We start from the raw sequence: 26554 nt of genomic DNA, 5'->3' as shown, positions 1-26554 counted from the left end.
CAACAAAAGGTGATATAATTGTAGAAGGTGTAGTAAATAAATGGTGAGATGGTTAAAATTTTTTTTTATTGGGGAATATTGGGCAACAGTGTGTTTTTCCAGGACCCATCAGCTCCAAGTCAAGTCGTTGTTTTCAGTCTAGTTGTGGAGGGCGCAGCCCACTAGTCCATGTGGGAATCGAACCTGCAACCTTGGTGTTACGAGCACGTCACTCTAACCACTGAGATAAGGGATGGTTCATTTTATGTGTCAACTTGCATGGGCCAAGGGGTGCCCAGGTATTTGGTCAAACATTATCCTGGATATATCTGTGAGAGTGTTTCTGGGCGAGATTAACATTTTAATTGGTAAACTGAGTAAAGTAGATTGCCGTCCCCGGTGTAGGTGGGCCTCGCCTAATCAGTTGAAGGACTGCTGCATAGAACAAAAAGGCTGAACCTCCAACAAGTAACCGGAAATACTCCTGCCTATTTGAGCTGGGATACTGGGTTTTTTTCTGCCTTCAGACTCAAACTGAAACATCAGCTCTTCTTAGGCCTCTAGCCGGCCAGCTTCCAGACTAAAACATACACCATCAGTTCTCCTGGTTCTCCAACTTACCAACTACAGTTGTTGGGACTTCTCAGCTTCCATAATCATGTGGGCCAATTCCTCATAATAAATTCTCTCTATATATTTTATATATATATGTATATGTATACACACAATATATATATATATACATATATGTAGAACATATATATACATATACTTATATATAGGATATATATATATATATATAATCTGGGGGTGCCAAAAATATATATACACATTTTTGGTTCTGTTTTTCCGGAGACCCCTGACTAATACAGGTGACATCAATAAGGCAAGGGCTGAAGTATTAAAATCTTTTCTGAGTTCATAACCTGACCAGATCAGCTGTGTCCTCCATGAGAAAAAAAGGTCCCTGAATCCCCAACATGTTTCGAAAGAGGGCAGTGGCACCAGAAAGCTCTCTGGCCACACCTCCCTGCTGAGACTATCAGAGGCCATGAACACTGTGAATACAAACAAGGAGAAGGACACATGAGGGAGAGGGACATGTACATCTCCCGGGCCCCTCTCACCTGGTAGCTCCTGGCTCCTCCCACCCAGAATGCACCTCAGAAGAGCAAAGGTCCAGCTCCACACCCCCCACTCCCAGCCTGGCCTGGGCCTCTCAGTAGTAGGCCTAGCCCTGTGGCCCTGATGAGTAAAACCTAACATTATCTGAGTGGCACAGATACCCATTTACTGTGATTGAAACCCACCTCTCTCCTTGTAAGAGTCCCTCCAACACCCACAGAACTGCCTTGGTGGAAAAAACAGACACTCTCTAGCAGCTATCCTCTCACTAACTGCGTCTCTCCAGGTGACCCTCGGCCACAGAGAGGTCCTGACTCTTTTGTACCAGCGTAGCTTCTGTTTCTGCCCAGGTGACGGGGCCTGTGGCTGGTGGGAGGGCAAGAGAGGCCGCAGGCACAGACCCTGGACTGGTAACCAAGACGAGCTGAGGTTCCTACCTGAGAGGCTGGGCATCCCGGGCGTGGGCCCAATGGTCAGCTCTGGCCTGGGGGGTTCATTTACGGAGTTCCATTTGGGATGGGGATTCCAGTTGGTACAGATGCTATAGCCCACCTAGACACTGTTACCAAGAATAAAAATAAACCTAGGTTTTGTAGCTCAGTGGTTAAGCACACAGGTTTTCTAATCGGATCCAACTTCGTATCCCGACTCCACTTTGTTAGCTGTATAACTTTGAGCAAGTTAACTAACCTCTCTGAGGTTGGTCTGTGAACCTTGTTATAAGGAGTAGATTCAATTATATAGTAAAGAGTTTAGCTCTGTACTTAATAGAGTTAGCACTCAATAAAATTTTATCATTTTCTGTTTAGACCACCCACACTTTTCACCAGCTATATCAATATCCATAAGATGACACATAACATTAGGGCATGAGAAAATAGCAGCATTCCATCCATGAACATGGTATAAAAATTAGTCTGGGTGACCCCCTGGAGTATGTGAACTGGGGAAACACCAAGAGAACCCATATGAAGTCACCATTTCAATTTTAATCTCATTCATTCATTCAATAAACACTTCTTAACTTATTATGCCAACTATGTCCCTGCCCAGGCCGTTGAGGAACTCACAGGCTAGAGGAGGAAGCAGACCAAAGACCAAGGTCAGCCCTGAGCCCCATCAGAGCCCAGAGAAGGAAAAGACAGCCCACGCATGGGCATAGGGAGTGGTCGTAGAAGTCTTCTCGGAGGAAGTAGTACCTGTGCTAAAGTTTTAGTTCCAGTTAGGAGAGCAAAGCTGTGGTGGCAGAGCACTCCAGAGAAGACTATAAATACAAAAGGCAGAGAGTCAGAAAAAGAAAAGGTGGGGATGGAGAGTGAAGGTTCAAGAGTGTGTGAGGAGAGTGGTGAGGCCTGAGGCTGGAGACCACACTGGCTCAGTGCTGGAGGGACTCAGTGCATGGCAAGGCTCAAGCTTTGCTCTGAGGACAGTGGAGGGTCCCTGAGGAGCTTGAAGTAAGAGTGACATGGCCATATTTGCATGTTTTAAAGCTTGGGGGGGCCTGCTAATCTACCCGCCTTGGAAAGTCACCGCATAGGATATATCAGTGATTCTTTTCCTGTAAGAACATCACAGAGGCTCAGCCCACCAGGACCTGGGACCCTTCAGACCAGGGCCTGCCCAAGCTTTCACTAAAAATACTATATATTATATATTGATTAAATGTTACACATAATATTTATTTTAAGGAACTGGCTCATGTGATTATGGAGGCTGGCAAATCCAAGCTCTGCAGGGTGGGTTATCAGGCTGAACACCCAAGGAAGAGTCAGTGTTGTAGTTCAAAGTTCAAAGCTTTCTACTGGCAGAATTCCCTCTGACCCCAGAGGTCAGTCTTTTGTACTATTTAGGCCTTCAACTAATTGGATGAGGCCCACCCACGTTGAGGAGGGCAATCTGCTTATTCAAAGTGCACAGACTTAAATGTTAATCTTACTCAAAACACCCTCACTAAAACATCCAGAATAGTGTCTGACCACATATCTGGGAGCCATGGCCCAGACAAAGTGACACAAAAAATTAACCACCACAGCTGCCCCTCCAAATGGACATGATCCTTTGCCAGAACACAACTCAGCAAACCACATATGTATGGTAACTGTGTCTGTGGGACTCTGCTCTCTAGCCTCTTTTCTGCTACCCATCCCTGGACCAAACCTGTGGTTGTCGGGAGACAGAGCAGTTGCAGCTCCTCAGTCAGGGAAGGGAAGCCTCTCTATTGCTGATGGCAGGTTCTAGCCAGAGCCCCTGCTCCTTGGTCGCTAGACACAGTGCGTACCCCTCTGCTTACCCCCTGCAAGAAGGGAAAAGGAAATGTGAATGAAATGTTTTCAAATAACAGGTCTGTGGTTTTCCCCACAGCAAGTGAGGCTCTGAGCCTAATACATCACACACGGGATTATCTCCAGATGAACTAAGAGCTAGAGCTCGCTTCTGCAGTGTTAAGCGCTTGGTCCTGTCCTGGGCCGGTGGAATATTTTGAAATCACTAGGTGCTCTCCGAGGGGTCTGGGACCTCCAAGGGACTGGAGGACTGGGGAGACATAGCTTAGGGAAATGGGCCCACTCATGCAGGCCGTGGCTGTAGCTCCTCTAGAAATCCAAGCATCCCAGTGACAGAAGCACTGACACTGGTGTTAGAAAGCCAGGTTCCAGGGTCACTGAAGCAGGCCACAGTCTGATGACAGAAGAGATATTGTCTAAAAATATGAACCGACTACTAGGACACAAGACCACGAGGGGAAGCCTCCTCCCCTTTGGCAAAAAAATCAATGCCGGGTGTCAGGACTACCCATTGACAGCTTGATTAGAAAGGACTCGAAGCTCACTTTGCCCTGGAATCATACGAGGAAGAGAAAGATGGAGGCATGACTGGGCCTTGCGGAAGCCAACAACTGCATTACGGCCAGACTGACCCAGCCCACCCTCCCAGAGCAGCATGGACAAGCTTCCCTGTCAACTTGCTTCTCAGACCTTTCCGGAGCAACGGTAGCAAGTCCTCGAAATGAAATAACATCATTTCATTCGACATCGTTTAGTTATCATGCTGATGAGATAACATAGCGACTTAATTCTTGTTTATATCAATTAGCCTACGGTAAAATTGGTTTTGTTATACGTGGTTTCACCTGAAAGTCACAGAACCTACTGACGAGTGAGGACTTACTGTACTGTGTTCCATGGAGATAAAACACAGTCTCGACATCAAGGAACTCATGGTCTAGGGTGAGACATAGGAATTACAATTAGGGGATGTAGGTGAGAATGAAGTGCCAGGCTAGGAGTGACCGAGAGCTGGTGCCCAGGAGGCCAGTGGGGCTTTGGGAACCACCTCAGGGAATTGGAACTCGACCCCTTAGTCTATGGTACAGGAGGGTTTTAGAAGGAAGAGTGGCATGGCCATATTTGCATCATAGGAAAAAACCTGGCTGTAGCACAAAGAACATATTAGGACAGGGAGCCAGGTGGAAGGCACGTGTAAGGGGACAGGGTGGCCCGCAGTGCTAGAGAAGTATGGAAGACAGCATCAGCAAGGCTGCTGGTGGGTGGGAGTGTGGTAGGAGCAAGAGGGGCTGTGAAAGCTGACAGCAGGTGGTGGGGCCAGCTCTGGCACGGAGCATACAGCAGAGGGAACAGACCTAGGCGTGGTCGGGGAGGGAGAGATTAGGAATCCAATGGTGGACACGGTGACTTTGAGATACAAGCAGAACATCCGCGTGCAGATATCTAGTCGGCATTTGAATATGTGGGATCTGGAATTTAAAGAGGGCAAAGATTTGGCAATTAGGCAATATTTAAGTTTAGAAGCATGACAGGATCCCATCCGGCTGTGGGAGAGGCAAGCATGAGAAGAACATTACAGAATCCTAAGAAACACCAACACTTAAAGAGAGACAGCCAAACCCACAGAGACGGATATATAAACAGAGGCCGACGTGTGCCCTGGATGATGGGAACTACCCACGTGGGCAGACCTGCATGGGAAATCAGAACCCCGTCATGGGACCAGCGTTCAGGGCGAGAGTGGGACCTTGTTGTAAATGGTGCTCATCAGCGGGGAGCGCGAGGCACACATTGCACCGCAGAGACAGCTAAGATGGTTGCTGTTTTCTAAGTGCCCATTTTTCAAATGAGGCCCAGAGGGGTAAAGGGTCTTGTCCAGGTGACCCAGAGCCCAGGCCTCCTGACGCTCAGTCTGCGGCCCTCCCCGGGAAGCTTGGGGACAGCGTGGCAGAGAGCAGGGGAAGAAACAGCAGTGGTGTCTGCAGCGTCTCGGAGGGCAGGACTGTGCTTGTCCCTGTGCTACCAGGACAGACTCTTCCAGGCCGGGAAACGGACAGACTGAAAAGAAGTTGAAAATGCTGAGTCCCCCCAAGAGAACAAGATGGGGCATCAATATGTTTTAAAATAGAAGAAGCTGCCAAAATAGTATGTAGCACAATGTCTCCCTTCTCCACGTTGGGAGTGCTTATCACACAAGCTGCCTGATTCGCATTTGTGAGTAACAGGCCCGGGGGTGCAGGGGTGCGGGGTGAGGAAGGATAAAATACACCCTCCTCCCCTTCATCCTAGAGCTTCTGCAGCCTGTGTCTGCCTGACACTCACAATGAGCCCAGAATCATGTCACGCTGTAGTGGGTAAATGCAGCCCACCTTATCCAGGGCCCTGGAATGGGGGCGGCCCCTGCAGACCCCCAGAGGCTAGAGGCTCAGCAGAGTCGGGAGGTGGGAGAGAGAACCAGCTGTAAGCAAAGGGGAGATCTGGGGCGTACAGTGCGTGCCAGCTAGGGTCTCTGTTACCCGTGCATGTGAACCTGTGGGAGGCTCTATGTGTTGTCTCAGTGCAGGCTGCCTTAACCAAGTGCCATAACCTGGGTGGTTTATATACAACAGAAATTATTTTCTCACCGCTCTGGAGGCTGGGGGGCTGAGGCCGGCACAGTCTGGTTCTGGTGAGAGCAGACTGACGACCTCTCCTTGTGTCCTCCCATGGCAGAAAGCAGAGGGGACACAAGCTCTCACGTGTCCTCTTATAAGGGCATACATCCCATGCATGAGGGCTCCGCCTTTGTGACCTAACCACCTCCCAAAGGTCCTGCTTCATAATACCATCACATGGGGTTAGGATTTCAACATAGGAATTCTGGGGCCGCAAACATCCAGTCCAGAGCAGTGAGAGGACAATTGTGATCACTGTGTTCTGGGAACCGTTTATGCCATGTGAGAGCTTGTGTGTCTGGATGTGTCTAAGGACAGGACACATGGAGAAAGCCCTGTCCAAAAGTCAGGTTCACAGCAGCCCCGCAGTGAGCACCTCGGCGTGCTAGCAGTCAACCAAGCGTTGTTAATACACAACCTGACATACATACCCCACAGGCCTGAGAAGGAGGGGATATTGTGCAAGTGGGGAAACTGAGGCTCAGAGACATTAAATCCTTGCCTGAGGTGCTCCAGTAATGGCTCAGATCCCTCACTCTGAGCACCCTGCCGCTCTGATCCTCAAAGGTATCGAGCTTCCTCTTCCCAGAATTCACATCACCCCTCCTTTCAGCCCTACACCTCTCTTCCTGTCACTCCAGACTCAGCCGCTTCTCCCGGCAGCCTTCCCAGACCCACTCCTCTGAGGTAGGTGACCCCCTCTGACACAGCACTTGGTCTCTCTGGCTTGCACCTGTCCTTTTCGTTGCCTGTCTCTCCACCAATCTAATCTGCTGGAGGACAGAGCCCTTGTCCTCCTCCAACCACAACGGATGGACAAAGGGCGGGTCCCAGGAGATGTGGCCAACTCCATGTCAGGACCCTGGGCCTACCCATCTGCTCCCAGACCCTCAGGCACCCAATACCAACATCGGGGCTTATTTTCTCAGCCCTAATTTTTTTGCATGGTTTCCCCTGCTTGGAATGCCCCGTCCGTCCCTCAGGGCACAGCTTAGGACCTGCCTCCTTACCAATGCTGACTGAGTGCCAGACAAGAAACTCTGCCTGGGACATAACGAGACAGAGCACCCATGTGGCACCAGGCGCTGCGCTAAGTCCTTTGCACGTTTAAATGGATAATCCCATGGTGTCAATTCTAGAATTATCTCTATTTGAGGAGTGAGGAAATGACGACACAGAGAGGTCCATTAGCCTGCCCCAGCTCACCCCACTTGTAAGTGGCAGGACTGGCATTTGAACCAGGCAGCCTGGCTCCAACCACCGTCCACCGTGAGAAACCCTCCTACCCTTAGGAGCTCAAAGCCTGGTGAGTGAGGCAGGCTGCCGCACGGCAACGTGAGGAGGTGGTGAATGCCGGTCGCCTTGGGCCCAGCATCCAGGCAAGGCAGCCGTCCACCCAGCTCTCAGGCCTCAGACAGGCGGGCGTCAGAGGGAGTGAGGTAGCCTGGAATGTGCTGGAACTCCTGTCCTTCCCTCCCTGGAGAACTGGCCGTTGCCAGGTTCCAGTGGGCCTGCCCAGTGGTGTTGGCGCCCTTGTGGCCCCTCCAGAGCTGGCCAATCTCCCACAGTGGGGACGGGCCCTGGGAGCCCTATGTCCAGGTTCCACAGTAGTGGCCGGGGATGGTGCACTGTCTGGGGACAATATGTTTGCCTGCCCTTGTAGAGGAAACAGCTCTGCTTTCTCTCTCCTGTAATTGTTACCATCTGTTTCCCTCCACTGTGTTTGTTGATATTTTCTGGCTTTAAAACTGAAGTTAGACTGGAAGCGGGTTTAGGAAAAAGTATCTGGGAGGGAAGCTCAAAGTGGCCATGGGGGACTCTGTGTTTCAGAGCCTTTGGAGAACAGATTCTGTGGGGCCAGTGGGAGTGTCTGCCAGCATCTCCTGTCCTGTGGGGGCTGGAGGCCCCCCAGAGCCCGAGCAGGTTGTGGCTCTGTGGATTTGTGCAGGATGTGAAGGCCTGTATGTGGGCTTGGTCCCTAAGCAGGAGGGTGTGTGTGTGCGCCCACTGTGCACCTGTGTGAGTGTGTGTTGTCAGGATTGCGGCAGGATTGTACAGCATGGACAGTGTGGGTGGTTGGAGTCTTGTATTCAGAAGGAGGGAGCTGCAGGCTCGGCCGTGACCATGGTCTAGGTTTGGAGGGTCCCCCCATCTCTGCTCTTGACTTATATTTGTGACCTCAAGTGAATCGGTACCTTAACCCTGCCTGAGCAGTGTAAGTGGTGATGTCATTGCCAGACCTAGACGACATTGAGTGAGGGGGCTGGGCTTATTTGGGGGTATTTACAGCCCCCAGAAGTGATTCTTATGAGGGACCCTTGGCATGGTGGGTGAGCTGCACATGGCTGCCTGGAACATCCCTCTCTGGGGCTCTTATGACCCAAAATATTGTATTGCCCTGCCTGCCCCCACCCCATCTCCACCCAGAGCTAAGCTTAGGGTTTCTCTGTAGGGCCAGGAGGGTTCAGTGTCCCGCCAAGCACCACAGGGAAGGAATTGGCTTTCCGAGCTAAGAAAACAGAAGCCTTTCAGCTGCCATTCTATGAGGAATTTTGAGTCAGTGCCTTGTGCCTTCCTCTTCCTATTCCCATCCACTAGTCACCCTAAACTCTTGGCTCCTAATTATTGTTCTTTAAGCCGAGGAAGGGTGCCCTATGGCTCTGCCCCTGGCTATTGGGGTCTACAAGCCCAGCACAGCTCTACGACCTTGACCTACAATTCAGATCAGCTGCCAGCAGAGTTTGCAGTGCCCTGGCTTTGGTCTCATGGCCAAACAACTAGGCTTCCCATATCTATGGTGTGTGAGTCAGGACCCCGCCTGCTCTCCTGCCCTCTATGCCCCTTGATAATCACAGCCTGTGGGGGAGTCTCTGGCCCCAGCAACCCGGGCAGCACTGATGGTGACAAGGGATCCTGTCTTGGCCACGGCATCCTGTTGCATTCTCGGGTCCCCTCATTATACTAATCACTGCCATTTGCTGAGCCCCTGCTCTGTCCTCACTTCTATGCCGGGCCCTGGAAGCAGGGGATTTCCACTCCTTGCTGAAATCAGTCTTTTAAAGAATTATCATGCTGGTTTTATAGATGAAGAAGCAGGGGCTCCAAGAGGGGAAATGACCTGTACAAGGTCACAAGGCAAATTAGAGGTGGAGCAGACTCGAACCCAGACCTTCCATCTGCCAGGCCAGAGCTCTGATCATTGTGGAAGGGGAGGCACTTCAGGAGACCCATGTGGGGTCAGCCAGACAATGCAACGTGTGGTCACGCAGGCTGGCTGGGTTTCCAGCAGAGACGCTCTTGGGTCCTGCTCTGCACTGTACCTTGAAATCCAAGCTTCTCCTTCCTGGAAGCCACCTGGCATGTTGCACTCAGCCTAACAGCATGATGCAGAGTATGCAACTCACTTCACTTACTGTGATGTTTAGGAGCAAGTCAAGGAAACTTCTCGTGTCTGCATATTTAAGCGCTTTTATTAAGTGGAACAAGCTATTTCTGAACACGAGAGTGGCCAACAGCCTTAGAGGAAATTAAAATGAACCATGACAATGGAAAATTGCACAGGGGCACGGCACATTCTCCGGAGATAAATACAACAAGCCTTTCGACAGCATTCGGGAAAGACTAGAGATCATGGAGATTATGTTGTGAGAGGAAAAAAGCAAACCATCAGAAAATTAGAGCTCAGGCTAGTGGGAGGACCAGTCGTACACTTGTCAGGCTTATGGGTGTCCCGCTATGAAATCACCCCCTCCCCGGGGTCTGGTGGACAAGGTGGAGCAGACAAACAACAGTCAGATAGGCCTCCACTGAACTCAGCAAGCATTTCCATTGCACCCACTGTATGCATGCTATGTGGGTACAATGGACGGAATCCCACCCATATTCATATGTTGAATCCCTAGCTCCCATTGTTATGGTATTCAGAGACGCAACCTTTGAGAGATAATTAGGATTAGATGAGGGCATGAGGATCGGGCCCCCATGATAGGACTATAAAAGAGGAAGAGACTAGAACTTCTCTCTCTCTCTTTCTCTCTCTCTCTCTGCCATGTGAGGACACAACAAGAAGGCAACTATTCACAAGCCAGAAAGAGTACCCTCACCAGAACCCAGCCATGCTGGCACCCTGATCTCAGACTTCCAGTCTCCAGAACTGTGATATTTTCTGTTGTTACGGCACCCAGTCTACAGTATTTTGTTATGGCGGCTGAGGTGACTAATACAGTGGGGAATGGAGATGGATACACTGACCTCAGCTTCAAAAAACTCCTGGGTCTGAGAGTTATAAACTGGCATACCTAAGGGTTCAATACGTATTAGCTGTGATGGTTATGATTCCTCCATTAGCCTGGGTGCTCCCCTAGACCAGAGACTATTCAGTACAGGCTAGTTTCTCAATAAGTACGGGGTGAATGAATGAATGACTGAATGAATGATGCGCCTGAAGGTGATAGTCCCCAGCACAGAACAGATGGAGCCGTGGTAGCCAAGCAGTGCTGCAAGGAAGTGAGGGAAGGAAGCCTTGGCTCAGGCAGTCTGAGCCACTGCTAAGGAAAGGGCGTCAATACAGCGTGTTTGTCTGGGATCCCCTCTCCCTGGCCCAGGGCTCCATGGCAAGCACCGTCGTTGGAAAGCCTCACAGACGGTCTTCCAGCCCTCTCCATCGTGGACTAGGCCCCATGGCCCCAGATGTTGGTACAGTGGCTGCCCCATCCTCTTGCCAAGCAAGGCAGAGTCTTACACAGCTCGGGTCACCCAGAACCCCACTTCTCTTCCAATGTCACAGCCAAGGAAGAGAAGCCTGTCTGTCTATCGATCCTAGAGGGCTGCTTCCCTGTGTCTCCCTCCTTCTTCCACCATTTCTTAAGGACTCTACCACTTTCTCTCTTGCACCTGGACCTCAGTGAGTTTAGCGAGAATCTGCCCCCAGAAAACTCTCCAAAGCCTGAAGAGACAGGCTGGTGCTGAATGGTGCCATTTTCTTTAAAAAATAAAAAAGAATCCCTTAAACTACCTCAATTTTGAACTAAGGGAGCTGAGCTGGACTGTGGCCTGAGGACGTGCCTCTCCATCAGGACCCTGCCTGGCCAAACAGTGTCTCATGACAGAGAGCCTGAGCAGAGCAAGGATGCCGGGGAGCTGGAAAGATATAAACCGAGCCCCCGTTTCATGCTTCTGGAATATTCCACTGGCAGGCCTGCTCAGTCCCATAGAGCTCCTAGCCCCGCTGTGCATTGGAATCCTGGCTCCAGTCCTGAGACGCACGCTCGGGTGCAGTCTTGCTTCAGAGAGTCTTCAAGTCCCGGCAGTAAAACTATTTTAGCTCCTTCAGCTGTGCCGCCCTGTCTGAGGAGCCTCCTCACAGGGACATTTGTGCTGCGTCGTGTGTTTCTTTGTCCTGCCTGACCTCGGGGTGACCCTGCCACAATCCTCTCTCTTGTTAGGCGTCTAATGAGGTCGCTGAAGATGTCTGTCTCAGGACCGCCTTGCTGGGCGTGAGAGTCAAGCGCTCAGTCAACTTCCCACTCACAGTCGGCTGTGTGAGTCACACAGCAGAGGCTTCAGAGATTAGAACTGTTCCTTGTCTCCTGCGAGCCTTTGTCTGTAATAAAAATAAGAAATGCTCTGTGGAGGCCCACCGAAGGTGGATTGCGGGGGGCTTTAGTAGGAGTGTTAGGTGTTTGTTGAAGAAGGAACCCCGAGGGAGTGCAGACAATCAGCGGGGACTCAGTCTTGGGTTGTTTCTGGCTCCAGGGCGGGGGGTGGGGGGGAGTTTTGCACCCAAGGCGTGCTTAGTTAATCCTAGAATGCCCTCCAGGGCAGGCCTGGAAGGGCCTTGAAGGGCAGAGGGGCCAGGCCAGCCTGACCAAGCCGCTTCCCCTGATGTGGTTAGGAACCACTTCCAGGAAGGCCTCCGTAGCTGGGATTCACATTAATATTGGGGACTCAGCGTGTAGGCCTTTGAGGGCCAAACTGGAGCTCACATAGTTCAGTAAGGGACCCGCATGTGTCCCCACACCAACTTCGAGCTCAGCTCCCTTGCACAGAGGACTGTTCCTCACCAGATTCATTGAGGATTTCAAATCCGCAAATAACAAAGGCTCCCAGAAATGGCTGTTGTCTAATGTGCGTCTGTGAGTCTGGAGGTGACCCTGGGGAGGATGGGCGTGTCACAGGCTCTGAGGCTGGGAGGTCAAGGGGTGGTCCCAGAGTCACCGCCTGCAGGGACAGCATTTGAGGAATGTCCCATCAAAGGCCAGAACAGGGCTGCTCTTGCCATGCCTGCCTTCCCGCCCACTATGACAACAAGAATGAAGATGAGTCGCTGTGGTCCAGAGGAAGCTGCGCTGTCACGAATGCTGAGGTGAGTGGGAATAGGCAGGGCGGCTGAGCCTCTGAGCAGGCTGGACAGGTTACAAGGCCCACGGCTGTCGGGGAAGCCATGAACGCCGATTGAAGAGGGGACAATGAGAGACCCACTCCAGCTCTGCGAGCAGGTGCCCCTCACGCTCCTCCTCATCCCTATCTGTCCGTCTGGGCCACTCGCTCCTCACATCACAGGCGTCTGCTGAGGGCCAGGCCTGCCCTGCACCTTTCAGCAGAATGAAAGGGAAACTGCTATCAGAGGGGAGCTGAAGCACAGGAAAGGGCCTCTTTCTTTTCAAAGACTTTCATTTGTGATGGGCTTTTTTTTTTTTTCCTAGGTGATCTTATTTCAAAGCCCCTTTGAAAATTTTGTGGGTTTTGTAATGGATGAAAAGTTACTTGGAAATGGGACTAAGAAGTTTTCCGTTGACAGTTGTCAGAGGAAAGTTGAAAGCTTTCAGTTAAAGGGTCTGCCAGATTTATCATTTCTTTTGTCCACAAGGCCCGTCCATTGGGAGAGGGTCTGGAGGAAGGGGCTGGGAGGACCTGGACAGGGCTTGCGAGAGAGCGTGGTGCACAAAGCATCCCCTGCCATGGTTGCTTTGCATTTGCAGGGGAGCTATCTGTACTGAACTTTCAGCAAAAAAAAACCTCTCTAAGGTAAAGACTTTGATGTTGGAAAACGGAAAAGCAAATATACTTGCAGAATACGATAGGAAGCTGGGTCCTGTCAAAGACAATGGCTACCACACACACAAATACTTATGAAAGAAGATAGGGCCCAGCAGGACCTGAGAGAGGGAGAGGGAGGGCCTGGCATGAGCCCTGGGGCATGTATGTCCACGTGGGAGAACTGGCAAGAGAAGCCAGTGGACAGCACAGACAAGGAGCCCGAAAGTGGTAGAAAACCAGGAAAAGCATTGTTACAGAAACAGAAGGGAAGGCAGCTTCAAGAGGGAAGACGGAGGAAGCCAGTGCAACCGAATTTGGCGTCAGGAGGTGACTGAGGTGACTCATTTAAAGGTGATGGTTTTACTGAAGTGCAGGGGTGGGAAGAGTTACAAAGTGAAAGCTGAGGGGTAACAGGAGTAGACTAGCAGGTGTCCTGATCCCCCATGGTGAGGATGACCATGAAAGAAGGAGAGAACGTAGATAGAAGCTGGAACGGCTGGTGAACTGGTCAGACAAGGGTTTTTCAGTCCCTGAGTTGGAAAGCCAAGGGGAAGGGGCTGATAGAAAGGAGGAGGAGAGGGAGTAGAGTGTTGAAGAGAGAGGGGATGTGAAGGGTGGACCCTGCAGTGCATTGCCAGCTTTGGAGAGACATGGAGGTGTCAGTCTGTGCTGCACTGGTCAGAGACTGAAGAACTAGCCCCCGTGGAGAGGGCCAAGACCACACTGGCAGTGTTTGGGGGAACCCGTCAGTGGTGGCCTAGGGCCTGGGGGTCTGAAGGTTTAGAGGAAATGATGAAAGCCCACTGGGTCTGGCTCCTTGGCCCTAGCTTGCTGTCAGGATCTGAGCAGGAGGCCCAGTTGGGCTGGACATAGTGGGGGAAGGAGAAGCTGTGGCTGGCACTCCTGTAGGCACCGTGGGGGGGTGGGGGGGGCACCAAGTGTTCCCCAAATAGGGTAATGTGGACATGGCCTTCATATGACTAAGCCTGTTTATGGGGCTGTCAGCCACAGCAGGGGGTGGACTGGAGAGAAGTGGCCTGGGAACATCCCAGAGCGCCTCTTAGAGCAGAATAGACCTGAGTTAGAGTCCCAAGTCTGGCACGCTCTACCTATTATTGTACGTCTCCAGGCCTCATTATGCTCATGTGTAAAATGAAGGTGAGAACATGTAGGAGGTGCTCAATAAATGTGAGCCAGTAGGATGGCGGCAGGCCAGGCAGCCTCATCTCATCTGTGCCTGGTATCTGTTTATGGTTGGGGCTTATTGGGTCCTTATGGTGAGAATGATAGCACAGGAAGTGATTGCAGTGACCCTCAGGGCAGGACACAAAATGTGGGATCACAGGACCAGGTTAGAGGCTGACCATTGGACTCTGCAGTTCTGTCTCCCACCCCAGCACATGGCTGCGCTGGCCAAGCTGTCCCCTGGGGCTGCTCTCTCCTTATTGGACCCCGTTACCCTTCCCCACATAATATCCTCTGTTCCACCCAGGCTTCCAGCAGAAACACTTGCCCTCCAGAGACATCATCATATTCTGTAATATGATTGGAATCTGAATATATATTTAAAATGACAAGATTGAAATTAAAATTTAAATAAAGAATTACTTTTCTGTAAGTTGCTCTGAAAGCAGTAATTTAGCAGCAAATTGATAGAGAAAGGTAAGCAGTGGTCCTTTAAACCATCGGTGCAGTTTCCTGCATGCGAGCCAGAAGTGTCTCAATTTAACACATCATTGGTTAGTATTATTAGAAATTTCATCGGGCTCCGGAGCACATTATGGCACTGCTCCAAACGGGAGGCTGAGGGCTCCGGCCTGGGACCAGGGGGCCAGAGAGGGCAGCCTCATTAATGAGGGCAGGAGGGGGGCTCCGGAGAGCTTCTCCTGGCCCCAAGTGGGAATTTAACTGCAATTATTCTCTTGTTTGTAGTTCAGTAGCAATCATGAAATGAGAACTGGGAGACCCATAAATGTCATTTGCTCTTCCCAGAGGCCACAGATTTATAGCGTTGGTGTCTGTCAACGTCCTTCTGCCCCCTTGAAACCCGGGCTGGGAACAGGAGTCCATGAAGACAGCGTGACCCAAGAGTTGGTGCCTAGGAGCCCCATGAGCAAGACCCACAAGTCTGTCCCAGTCAGGACCTGCCGAGCAGCTGCATCCCCAGTGGTCCCCCCCTTCCAGGCATAGGGGCCTGAGAGCTTGAACATCAAGACCATCATTGCTCCCCAGAGTGAGGTCCATGGACTACCTAAAGAGATACATTTTGGGGTCTCCCACCCCAGACCTACTGAATCAGAAGCTCTGGGGGTGGGGCTCAGAAACCTACATTCTTAACAACGCCCCTGCCCCCCAGATAACGAATACACATTCATGTTGGAGAACCCTGGTGACAGAGGTGGTGATCCTCTACCTGTGTGACCTTGGAATCAGTGCTTTCACTGATAAACTTCCAGTCCTAGGTGTATAAACCCGTAAACTATAATCTGAAAAACCCAGACACCAAACTAGCTCTTCCCCAATCCTGAATTTCCACCATTAGAATGCCATTCCTTTAAGTAAGAATTGCCTTCCTGGGGCTTCACCTTGGTAGTGCAAGGGCCCCTGGGAGGTTCCCACACTTAAGCCCAACACACCAGTCAGAATAAGTTTACAAAAATCTGGACTCCGTCAGTCCTCACAGGTCCACTATGAAGACCCTAAGTGCCTTGCATTGGGGGGCAGGGGTGCTGAAAAGGAAGTGACACGTCTATTCTGCAGGGAGTGGCCTGCCCAGCTATGCTCAGTCCTAGAGCTGGCAGCTGCTGTGATATGGTGCCCGAGGGCCTGGACATCCCCTAGCATATCCACTTATGCTAGGAGCTGTGTGGTATCCTGCTTTTGCTGTTCTCAGAGGAACCCTGAGGACTCTCCAGAGTTAGAACGAAAAGAAAACTACAGCATTCACCACTGATACTAGGCCCAGAGTCTCCACCATCTGCATGCTCCCAAATTCGTGTGCCTCTGCCACCAGCCTCTGCAGAGTGTGGACTCGGAGCTGTGCTGGCTTCCTGATGTTGCTCCACTTCCAGAGCGAAATCTCACCAAGTGTGTTGGAGCAGGCAGTCACAGGCCTGTGCTGTAGCTGCAAGGGAAGCTGGCAGCGCAAGTTTTCTGGCTTCCATCTCAAGTCAGAAAAGATGCCAAAGGTCCACTGCAGGACTCAGGTCACATCAGCAGTCCCTTGCCAAAAGGAGTCCTCAGAATCCAGAGCCAGAGGGTGTGGGGGTGTCACACCAAAGCTTGTCTTTCCCAAATTAGGTGGAAATTACAGGTGTCGTGAGACAAAAATGGATCTGCCAATCAAGCTCAGAGTGCAGTCCGACCCAAGTCCCCCCTTCCTACCACCACCCAGCTGGGGTGTGCTTAGGGAGAGACTGCGCTAACTTTAGCTTTTGCATTTAAGTAATTACAGCCCCTGCTATAGTCATGCTGCCTCTGATGCTCTGGAACACAAAGGGATATGTATAAAACTGTTATATTTGTATGTCAAGAGCAACACACAAGTGACTTTTGATCTTTTCCTATTTTTCAATATATACAGTAGACCGTGTATCCATTTGTTTCAGTGGCTTTAAACAACGTTTTATAATATCTCCCATGTTTGTGCACAGACACTCTGGGAGGGCTTGGCTGTACCATCTGAGCTCCCATGGTATTGACTCGTCACTCAGTGGTATTCATCTGATCGCTGGTCTGGTCTGGAGGGTCTGAGGGACCAAGCCAGAGGCTATGAGTCCTCTTAAAAGGCTAGGCCCAGAGCTGGTGTAGTGTCACAACATTGTGGTCCTGTCCCCTATGGTCACTCTCCCAGGCTGTGTCATCCTCACGGGTCCGTGGTACAGGCCTATCGCATCCCACTGGACGTCTGGCCCACAGTGAGCATGGAAGCATTTTCTGACCAATTAAACTGAGGTGAGGACTGGGGGACTCTGCTCCCTGAAGGGGAGGGACTCATTACTATGAAGGATGGGGCAGGCTATACTCAGTGCCACTCAGCAGAAGGCAGTCCTTGTCAGCACCACACAAGTGACAGCACTGTCATGGCTTACAGGTTCTAGTCTGTAGAGGCAGGGTCATCACCAGCACATGGGTGCTGGCATTGCCATTCCCCGCAGAGGAGGCCCACACGAGCCTGACTGTGTCATATGTATTTGGACTGGAAACACACTAGTTGCTGTGGGGTCCTTTGGAGGCGACTTCAGCCCAAATCCATCAGCCTTATTCGATCCTGCCTAGTTTTTATGACCCAACACTACCCCATCTCTTCTGGAAGCCCTCCCTGACTTTCAGGCTCCATGGATTCACCCTCTTCTGATCTTCTTGGGCAAACGATGGAAAAGGTTGAATTCTGGTTTCCCTGGGTGGTCCCCTAATCCCACAAAGGCAGGTGTCAACATCAGCATTCCACATCTTTCGTAACACTCAGGCACATCCGTGGGGGGCAGTGGATTGCGGCACTGGGCCTCTGAGTACCCTCCAGCAGCATCCGGGGCAATGGTGTTGGGGGTCCCCGCACATGAGGCTGCCAGTCTGGAAATCTCATCTCCCCTGCATCATGTTGCCCAACAACACCACGCTATTTCACACCTCTGTTCATTACCCACATTATTCACTCTTCCTAAGTGAACTCCATGCATTCACACATTTGTGACCCTCCACTGATGCATGCTCCTACTGTTGGCCAGCACTGTAGCCCAGAGACCCTGCCCGTATTTATTCATTCCCTGCGCATCTACCCCATGCCAGGCACCAGCTGGGCCAGGCACTGTGCCGGGTCCCTGCCCTCGTGGAGCTAGCCTGCCAATGCATGGTCAGTACAGCCTGAGAGGCAGTGTGCCGAGACTACGATGGTCGTGTGCACAGGGCATGGGGGTAAGAACAAGTGAGGCCTGTGCGGGCCCCGGGGAGGCTCATCCCTTCATCTTTCAGACACCCCTGACCACTAGGGCATTGCTGGCCTATATGGCACCTTTGTGGAAAGCAGGAAAAGGTGCTCCCTCTGGGTGGACAAATGAGGAAAAAGCAGCCCCTCTGGGCTGTCGCTGTTTCATGGGTCACAGCCGGGGAAGCAAATGGTTGTCTGTGGGAGGAAAAGTGCCCCTGCCTCCCCAGCAGTGTCGGCCTCCCACACTGTGCCCCACCTGCGGCCCTGCACACCTTCCCCTACATGGAGCAGGCCCCGGTGTAGCTCTGTGGGCGGCGTGTCACTGGTCCTCCCCAAGCGGGTAGAGCACAACTCGGGGGCCCTGGGAGGCCTGTTGCAGGGTGGAGGTTCCCAGCCCCCCTACCAGCAGATGTTTCAGCCCAGGCCACAGCCTCACAGAGCTGCGTCCATTAAGGACCAGGATCTTTAGTTCTTCAGTTGCTGAAAGAAGCAGGATGCTGTCAGCCACCGTAAAAGTGTGACCTTTGAAAATTTACAAGAGCTCGGGGTTTAAAAGCTGCTGCGTTAATGATGCATGCCATTAGCATCTCATTAAAGGGAAGCAGAGAAAAGCCTGCTCTGGCCAGATGATGGGCAGATAGGGCCACTTCTTGGTGCCAGGCAGGAGGAGGGCTCTCCTCATCTGCCTCTTTCTGTCAAGTGCCATCATGTCACAGGAGCAGAAGCATGGCCAGGAACACTGGGGAAAGGCCAAATGTCTGGGTGGCTTCACTGCTGTCCCAGACAATGGCAATAGCAGGGTTGAGGGGAGGCTCCCCCGCCTTCCTCCTGCTAGCCTGAGCTGTTCTCCTGGTTGGTTTCTGTGGCACTCTTGTGTTCCGGACAGCCCCCTGCTGAGAGGTGGAACTCCAGGAGGCCTGGCATTTAGGCTGGGGGGAGCCTGGAGAGCCTTTGGTGGAGTCTTGGAGCTCTGGACCCTGGCGGAAAGGCTTAGCAGGAGCTACATTCAGAGCTGCACCCACACATATTCCCCCAGAAGCTTCCAGAACTCAGGACTGGGGGTTTACTTTGGACCTGGAGCCTTTTGCAGGAGGAGGGGCTCTGGTCAGGCCAGGCTGACTCACGTGACCAGACGTTCCTCTCCCACCTGGGCGCCCAAGGCGCCTGGGCAAAGAGCAAAGCACGCAACCCATGTCCATGTTTTTTCTGGAGGAAGTAGAGGACAGAATGTTCGTGTCATTATTTTAATAAAATAAATAAAAATTCCTGAACTGAAAGTTGCTCATAGCTTCAGAAGCTGCTAGTGCCGAGTAGAATACGAGTGGCTTTATTTATCTTTCCTCAAGGAAAAAAAAAAAAAAAGACTGTTTTCCTTCTCACAGCAGAACAAATTTCTTGTACATAAGAACTTACTTGTAATATTCATTAAAGACATAGCCAGACAGCAGGCCTGTTGTAGCCACACCCCATCGCCCCCAGTGCTCCAGAGCCCCCTGCTTCCTTCTGGAGTCTAACTCGGTCACAGTTTGCAAAGGGAGCTGAGAGCAGCCCCTTCAAGACAGGCTGAGTCTCTGTCACTTAGCATCCCACGTGTCTTGGGCAGGGCCGGGCACAAAGCAGGGACCCAGTGCTTGTTTACTGCACAAACCAGCTAACCAACAGAGGCACAAGCGATCTAGCTGGCAGGAGTGTTTTGGAACCAAAGGCCTGAGCCCTTGGAAAACTGTACTGTTTTTCAAGTTCAGAAACTCCCTCATGTTAAGGTGAAAACTGGAACCCCTGAAGTTTTGAGAGTTCAGAATCCAGTTATCCACTCTGGAGGAGGAGACCCCAGCCACCTCTGCTGGCAGCACTGCCTGTTGTAAAGGCCAGGCCCAGTGCCTCTGAGTTCCCAGAGCCCTCCCCTACCCTGTCAAGGTACCACCAGGCTAGGGTCTGGATGCTGATTCAGCAGGGGAGAAATGCGAAGGTAGGACCCTGAGAATCAAACCTGTCTCTGGCCTGGGAGGCCTCCAGGGACCGGCAGCATCAGAGAGGGGCTGCAGCGCCCCCTACTGGCAGGATAGGTTTCTGTCTTGCCAGTAAAGTAGGGTGCTGTTGGGGAGGTTGGGGTCTCCGCCTTCAAACTTCACACCCAAACAGGGCCCTGAACGGGACATCGCAAGATTCCCTCCTCCCATGGCTCTGATTATTATGGGGAAAAAACCTCTGCGCCTCTGAACCCACCAGCACCCCAAGAATCTGGAAATACAGAGGGGCTGCCGACAGGGCACACTGGAATGCTTTCTAGTTAGAGAATGCTGTAAAAGCCACACTATTGTTCCACAAGTACAACTTTGGGTGAGTGTGGCTAATCCCAAACCCCCTTACACACCCCAAGCTCCCATCTGTCCCACAGACAGAAATGGGGCAGGAGCCTCTGATGAGGAGGCTTGTCTGTTGAATTTTTCCTTCCTCAGGAGATTCACTCTTTGTTTCCTGCTCTGTTCACAGATGTGAAGCATCTCAAATGTAAGCCAGAGATAAAGTGCAGCCTAATGCAATTAGCTCAGTGCATCCTACAGTCCTAATGGGAGGCTACTCCACTCCTCCTCCCAGCAGGCCCTAGTGCAGGAGCTGGCTGTCATCTGCATGAGGCATCAAAGCCCCAGTAACAGCTCTCTGCCCTCCCCACTCTACTCTCCAGTGAGTCGGCCTGCTGTGGGACCAGGAGAGACCTGCTGGTCAGAGAGACCCAGTAGGGGTCACTACCCCCCACCAGCTGGGTCACTGGATCAGCTTCCATCAGAAGCCACGAGGATCATGGCCCTCACCTAAGAAGCGGCTGCAGATGCCCCTTGGTGGTCCTCTGGCCTTTTGTGACTGTCCCCAGTGGGCAGATGTCTCTGCCCGCACCTTACCTCACCTCACCTCATCTCACCTCACCTCATCTCACCTCACCCCACCTCACCCCACCTCACCTCACCTCACCTCACCTCATCTCACCTCACCTCACCCCACTTCACCCCACTTCACCTCACCTCACCTCACCTCATCTCACCTCACCTCACCTCACCCCACTTCACCCCACTTCACCTCACCTCACCTCACCTCACCTCACCCTTCACACCAAAACTGGTTGGGCTATAGCTGCACTGCTGGGAGCCATGCTCGTTCCTCCTGAAACCACCTCTTTTGAGATCCACACCCCCTCACATCCCAGTTATGCGTCCTGGGCTTTCCAACCTTCTTTCTGGATTTTTGTTGTTGATATTATAATTACAATAATGGTAATGGCCTTAGTGGAAAATTTGGCAAATACAGAAAAGTATAGACAAGAGAATAAAACTTACCCATAATCCTCTCACCTGAGAACAACAACCCTGCTAACATTTTACTTCTTTCCCTCCTGCATATACTGTTTTACACGATGAGGTTATATTGGTGTCATTTTATGTACTGCTTTTCTCACTTAATATTATAGTGTAAGCATTTTGCCATCTCATTAAGAATTCTTAGTAAATATGATTTTTAATGACTACATAATATCCCAGGTTGAGGCTGTAGCTCAGGGAGACCAATGCTGTCCTAATGGTTGTTTTCACCCTGAGGTTCATTTGCTCATTAATCTACATATGTAAGTAGGAAACTGAGATCCTGGAGCAGGGAGCCTGCATCCCACCTGAACTGAGGGTCCCAGTGAAGTTGCTCCATGCCTTCCAGCCTTGGTGGCAGGATTGGAACTGTCCTCTCATGGGCCTCAGCCACCACCCTCCCCATGCCTCCTCCATTGGAGTGGGACTTCTGGGGCCTTGCAGTGAGGGCAGAATGGGGCCTGATGGTGGAACTTTGGAGAGCCATTCTCTCACATGTCAAGGGGCCAGGCATATGGTAGCACTGAGCCTGGGCTGAGTATACAGTTGGTTCTCAGCACATGCCCATGGATGTTGTGGCAGTTTATTAATGCTCCAAGGGCTAAGGGAACTTCACATCTCACAGCACAGAACTCTTTTTCCTTTGTGATTGCTTGGGTGGAGAGCTCAAGTGCCACCCAGCTACAGAGGGTGGCCAGGGAGGCACTGGGTTGGGTGCTCCTGGAAGCAGGAGCTTAACAGAGGTCACTGCTGCTACTCCTGTGCCCAAAGGCTTTGTGATTCCCCCGAGGGACTGGGTGTGGGGCCATGGCTCTGCCTCTGACCCCATGGCTCCGGCAGCAGGACTGATCAGGGGGTAAATCCCAGGGCAGGACCCTGGCCTAGCTGTGCTCACCCTTCTGCTCTGCTTCTCCCCAGGCCCCAGGCATCTCCAAAGCGGACAGTCAGTCCCAGGGACTTACGACCAGCATCCGGTGGGGGCAGACGCCCATCAATCAGTCCACGCCCTGGGACACTGATGAGCCGCCCTCCAAACAGATGAGGGAGAGCGACAATCCAGGTATGTACTTCCTCCGTGGACAGACACCTACTCCCAGGGATGGGAGAGGTGCTAGCGGCCTCCTGGGTGCCCCAGCTCGTCAGCAGGTCCTGACCCACTGGCCTGCAGCAGCCCAGACCTCAGGCTGCATTGGGGTGGGAGTGGGGGCACTGTGTGTAATTTCCTGGGCAGTATCTGTGTCTCTACCCCCTTTCTCTGCTACTCAAGAAAGTATCTGGGAGGGCAAGGGACTGAGAATGACATGGGAAGAGTAACTTTGAATGTACTTAGGGATTGAATGGCCAGTCATTTCCAAACCTCAGTACTCTGACTCATACCCAGTTTCTCAAGTCACACCTTGCAGTGAGGTTCTGCCTCGCCATCAGTTAGCTGACAATGGGGTGCTCCACATCCCTGGGACTGGGTATCCTCCACCTCCGACAGCACCCTCGGCCTTCTTTGGACAGCTGTGACCGTAACAAAGGCCTGGCCTGTTTTCCCCCATTGGTCCCACACCTCCTTTTAGGATACACAGAACACATCTGCTTGGCTCTGTATACCACAGCCCATATCTGGAGACTCCACTCTTCCCGCTTCAAGTCTTCCGCATGATAAACACCCCAAGACCATCGGCCACGCCCCTCAGTCCATGGTTCCAGTCCTTTTACCTGTGAAGGGGTTGCTCTGATCTCTGCATTGCTCAACCGCCAGATCCCAAACAACCCACGTGCGGTCCGCCCAGCACCTCCTTCTTTCAGCCCCTCTGCTTCCATCACTGCAGCTTTACTTCACTTCTGCTCTGCCGGTAGCCACAACACATGCGGTCCCAACAGTAGGAACCCAGTACTGTCACGTGGCTACTCCGCCCCCTGTCCATCCCTTCACAGTCTGGCTAAGGCAGCTGGGTATGAAGACCCAAGGGCAAGACCTTAGCAATATCTTTTTGAGTGACTCAGGCTCTCTTAGATTCCTGCTTTTATTGCTGACCTGCTCTTAACCCTCCTAATACTATGTCACCTGCAGATGTAGTCATGATGTCTTCCACATCGTCATCCAAATCATTGGTAAAAACGGTGAGCAGGGCCTGGTGCACATCACTAGAAACAGCTCTCCAGGTCTCCAGCACCCTCTGCGCCATTCCTCAGTTCATAAATCAGTCAACTCCGTGGCACAGCATCTCTGTATCTTCGCCACAGAGCTATCTGAGATCTCGCCAGCTGTGCTCTCAAGTTCTGATGCATTTTTCCAGGCTCTCTGACTAATCCTAGAGAAAACTGAGCTTAGGAGATCATGCCTTGTCCTTAAGACACCAGGCTGGCCCATGGTGACACTACCTTCTCTTCTTCAGGCTGGGGGACAATGCCCCTTAGCAGAATCTTGCAGAATCCCCTTTAGCAGAATCCCCCATTCTAGAATCTTGCTGGCATTGCTTCCCCAACATTTGCCAGCTTCTAGTTTTCTCCAACCTCTCTCATTATGAAAATCAGAACTATTTGTTGCACATGTACTATGGGCCTTGTTTTGTGTATCGTCTCTATGTTCACAGCAACTGTGTGAAGTTGGTGTCCCATTGCAGACGAGGAAACTGACTCAGGAAGGCTTATGCGTAAGGTCAACCAGCTAGTGAGGGCAGAACCAGCACTAAAGCATTGTCTGACTCCGAGCTGGGCTCTCCACCACCAGGCCCAGTGGCTCTCCCTTTGGACCACTTCTCAGGGACAGCACCCACTGGTGGTTTAATAGTAGCTCTGCGTCTTGGTTTCGCCCTACTCTGCAATCTTATTTCTGAAAGGGAACTCCCAGCCCCACTTCCTAGCCTCTGGGGCTCGTGGTCCTAAGAGTCCCCCCTAGCCCCCACTCTCCTTCCTCAGCTCCCTGACCTCAATCTACACTGCCACTCCAGAGGCATCATGAAAACCAAGGTGACATTCAGGTGACAGAGGCCTAGAGCCACACTCATTCAGTCAGAGGCAACCCACACTGGCCTTGCCTGTCACTGTATCTCCCAGTCACACTCACAAGCCTGCTTGAGTCACCTCAATGTCAGCTTAGCGCAGGAGGCCCTGGGCCCTTCTCTGCCTGACCTGGGCACTGCTGGTCTTGTATCTTGTCCTGGGTCTCAGGAGGCATGTCTGGACTTCCTTGTTCAGCCATAACTTCCTTAATGGCAAAAATGGGCTTCTCATGTTTCCCCCAGGGCTAGCCATGCAGAACAGAGGTTACGCAGGACAAAGACTGCACCCCCATCCCCTCTATCCCCGCCCCTGCCAGCAAGACTGTGGAGAGCAGCCCCCACCAACCTTCCCACACTGCGCACACCCCCAGTTCTCCCTCCCGACACCACAGGACCCTTGCACAGCTTCAGGCCCTGGTGCCCTGGCCTTGCCCAGCAAAAACCTATCCACACAATCCAGCTCTCATTCCCTCCCTTTCTCACACAGCGATTCTCCAGTAAAAAAGGAAAAACACCGGCATTTATGGAACATTTAACATATGCTAGATACTCTGCTAGTTTTTGTGGGGTTTTTTCAAATACATTTTTGTCATGCGATTCTTCCCAGGAGACCTGTGAGGTAGGTGTCGCTAGTTCAATTTAACAGATGGGAAGAATAAGGCTCAGAGAAGATAAGCAACTTGCCCAGGGCTCTTAGCTAGTAAGTGGCAGAGCCAAGATTTGAACTCAGATCTCTTGGAAGGTCTCCACTTTTTTCTCTCTACTTTATTCCCTCTCAACTTCTCCGAGGCAGATTGTGTTTCCTCCTCGGAGCCCTCACTGCCATCTGTTCACATATTCCTAAGGCACTTATCTTGTGCGACTGTAATCACAGATTCTTATTCTGTGAGCTCCTGGGCACAGGTGTCTTGTCCAGCTCTGTAACCCCAGCACCCAACCCAGACAGGGCCTGGGGAAGTCAGTGTTTGTTGAGTGAACGTGTAACCGGCAGATGACATCTCTTCCATCTCCCTTGCAGGCACAGGGCCATGGGTGACCACGGTGGCCGCCGGGAGCCAACCTGCTCTGATCGCACACTCCTATGGAGTGGCCCAGCCTCCCACCTTCAGCCCGGCAGTGAACGTCCAGGCCCCAGTCATTGGGGTGACCCCCTCGCTGCCTCCACACGTGGGGCCCCAGCTCCCGCTGATGCCAGGCCACTACTCGCTCCCACAGCCGCCCTCTCAGCCACTGAGCAGCGTGGTGGTCAACATGCCTGCCCAGGCCCTGTATGCCAGCCCGCAGCCCCTGGCCGTGTCCACACTGCCTGGTGTAGGGCAAGTGGCCCGCCCAGGACCCACCACTGTGGGCAACGGCCATATGGCAGGGCCCCTGCTGCCTCCACCACCACCAGCCCAGCCATCTGCCACTCTCCCCAGCGGTGCCCCTGTCACCAATGGGCCCCCCACGACTGACTCAGCCCATGGGCTGCAGATGCTGCGGACCATTGGTGTGGGGAAGTATGAGTTCACCGATCCCGGGCACCCCAAAGGTAAGTCCTGCTGCCACATGCTCCCTGTGTGCCTGCCTGTGTGCCTCCCCACGTGTCACTACGACAGCATGGACAGGAGTGTGGTCCCTGGTGGTCTCTGCTCTTCAGTAGCTCCCTTAATGGACTCACCTGAGACAGCATGGCGTCAGACAGAGGAGGCAGAGGAGAAGGAGCAAGACGAGGCAAGGAAGACAGGGGAATGTGCATGGGCAAGAACAGGAGGGGGGGGAGAGTCTGTAAAGTCCAGGGCCCTTTTGCCTCCAGCCCAAGCCCTGGGCCATTCTCACCTCTGACCCCAAGGCCAGGCCAAGTGTAGAATGAGCAGGAATCATCTGCTGCACTTAGGACTCCATGGAACCGTACCTTCAGGGCCTTCTCCATCTTTCACTCATGAGGACAGTGAGAATATGAATTGTCTGTGTCCCTCCCCAGAATAGTACCCTCCAACATGCCATCAGATGAGAGCATCTCCCTGGGCATTAGCTGAGGCCCAGGGGACACTCGAAGACCATCCTGAGCCGGTTGAATTTTTTTTGTTTGAAGGACCCAAGGGTGGCTCTGTGAGGCTCCAGGAAAGAGCTCAGCCTTCAGTTAAGCCTCTACCCCCAACCCCAGGGCAGGTTTCAAGGCAGATCCTTGAGAACAGAGCCTGGAAGAGGCAGCACACCAGGA

At 52.1% G+C, this 26554-nt stretch overlaps 1 protein-coding gene across 5 annotated transcripts in view; it reads left to right on the top strand.

The window, feature by feature from the left end:
- KLHL29 (kelch like family member 29) overlaps nt 1-26554 on the top strand; it is a 292525-nt gene that overhangs the window by 205303 nt on the left and 60668 nt on the right. For all 5 annotated transcript variants that reach the window (XM_081069766.1, XM_081069765.1, XM_081069763.1 and 2 more), the window contains 2 exons: nt 22277-22418; nt 25370-25882. In XM_081069766.1, coding sequence (XP_080925892.1) covers nt 22277-22418; nt 25370-25882 — 655 coding nt within the window. The remainder of the gene's footprint in view (nt 1-22276; nt 22419-25369; nt 25883-26554) is intronic.

Source organism: Rhinolophus hipposideros (assembly GCF_964194185.1).
Source record: "Rhinolophus hipposideros genome assembly, chromosome: 12".
Classification (NCBI taxonomy): Eukaryota; Metazoa; Chordata; class Mammalia; order Chiroptera; family Rhinolophidae; genus Rhinolophus; species Rhinolophus hipposideros.
Note: the sequence above shows the minus strand (reverse complement) of the source record. Positions and strands in the feature narration are given on the sequence as shown.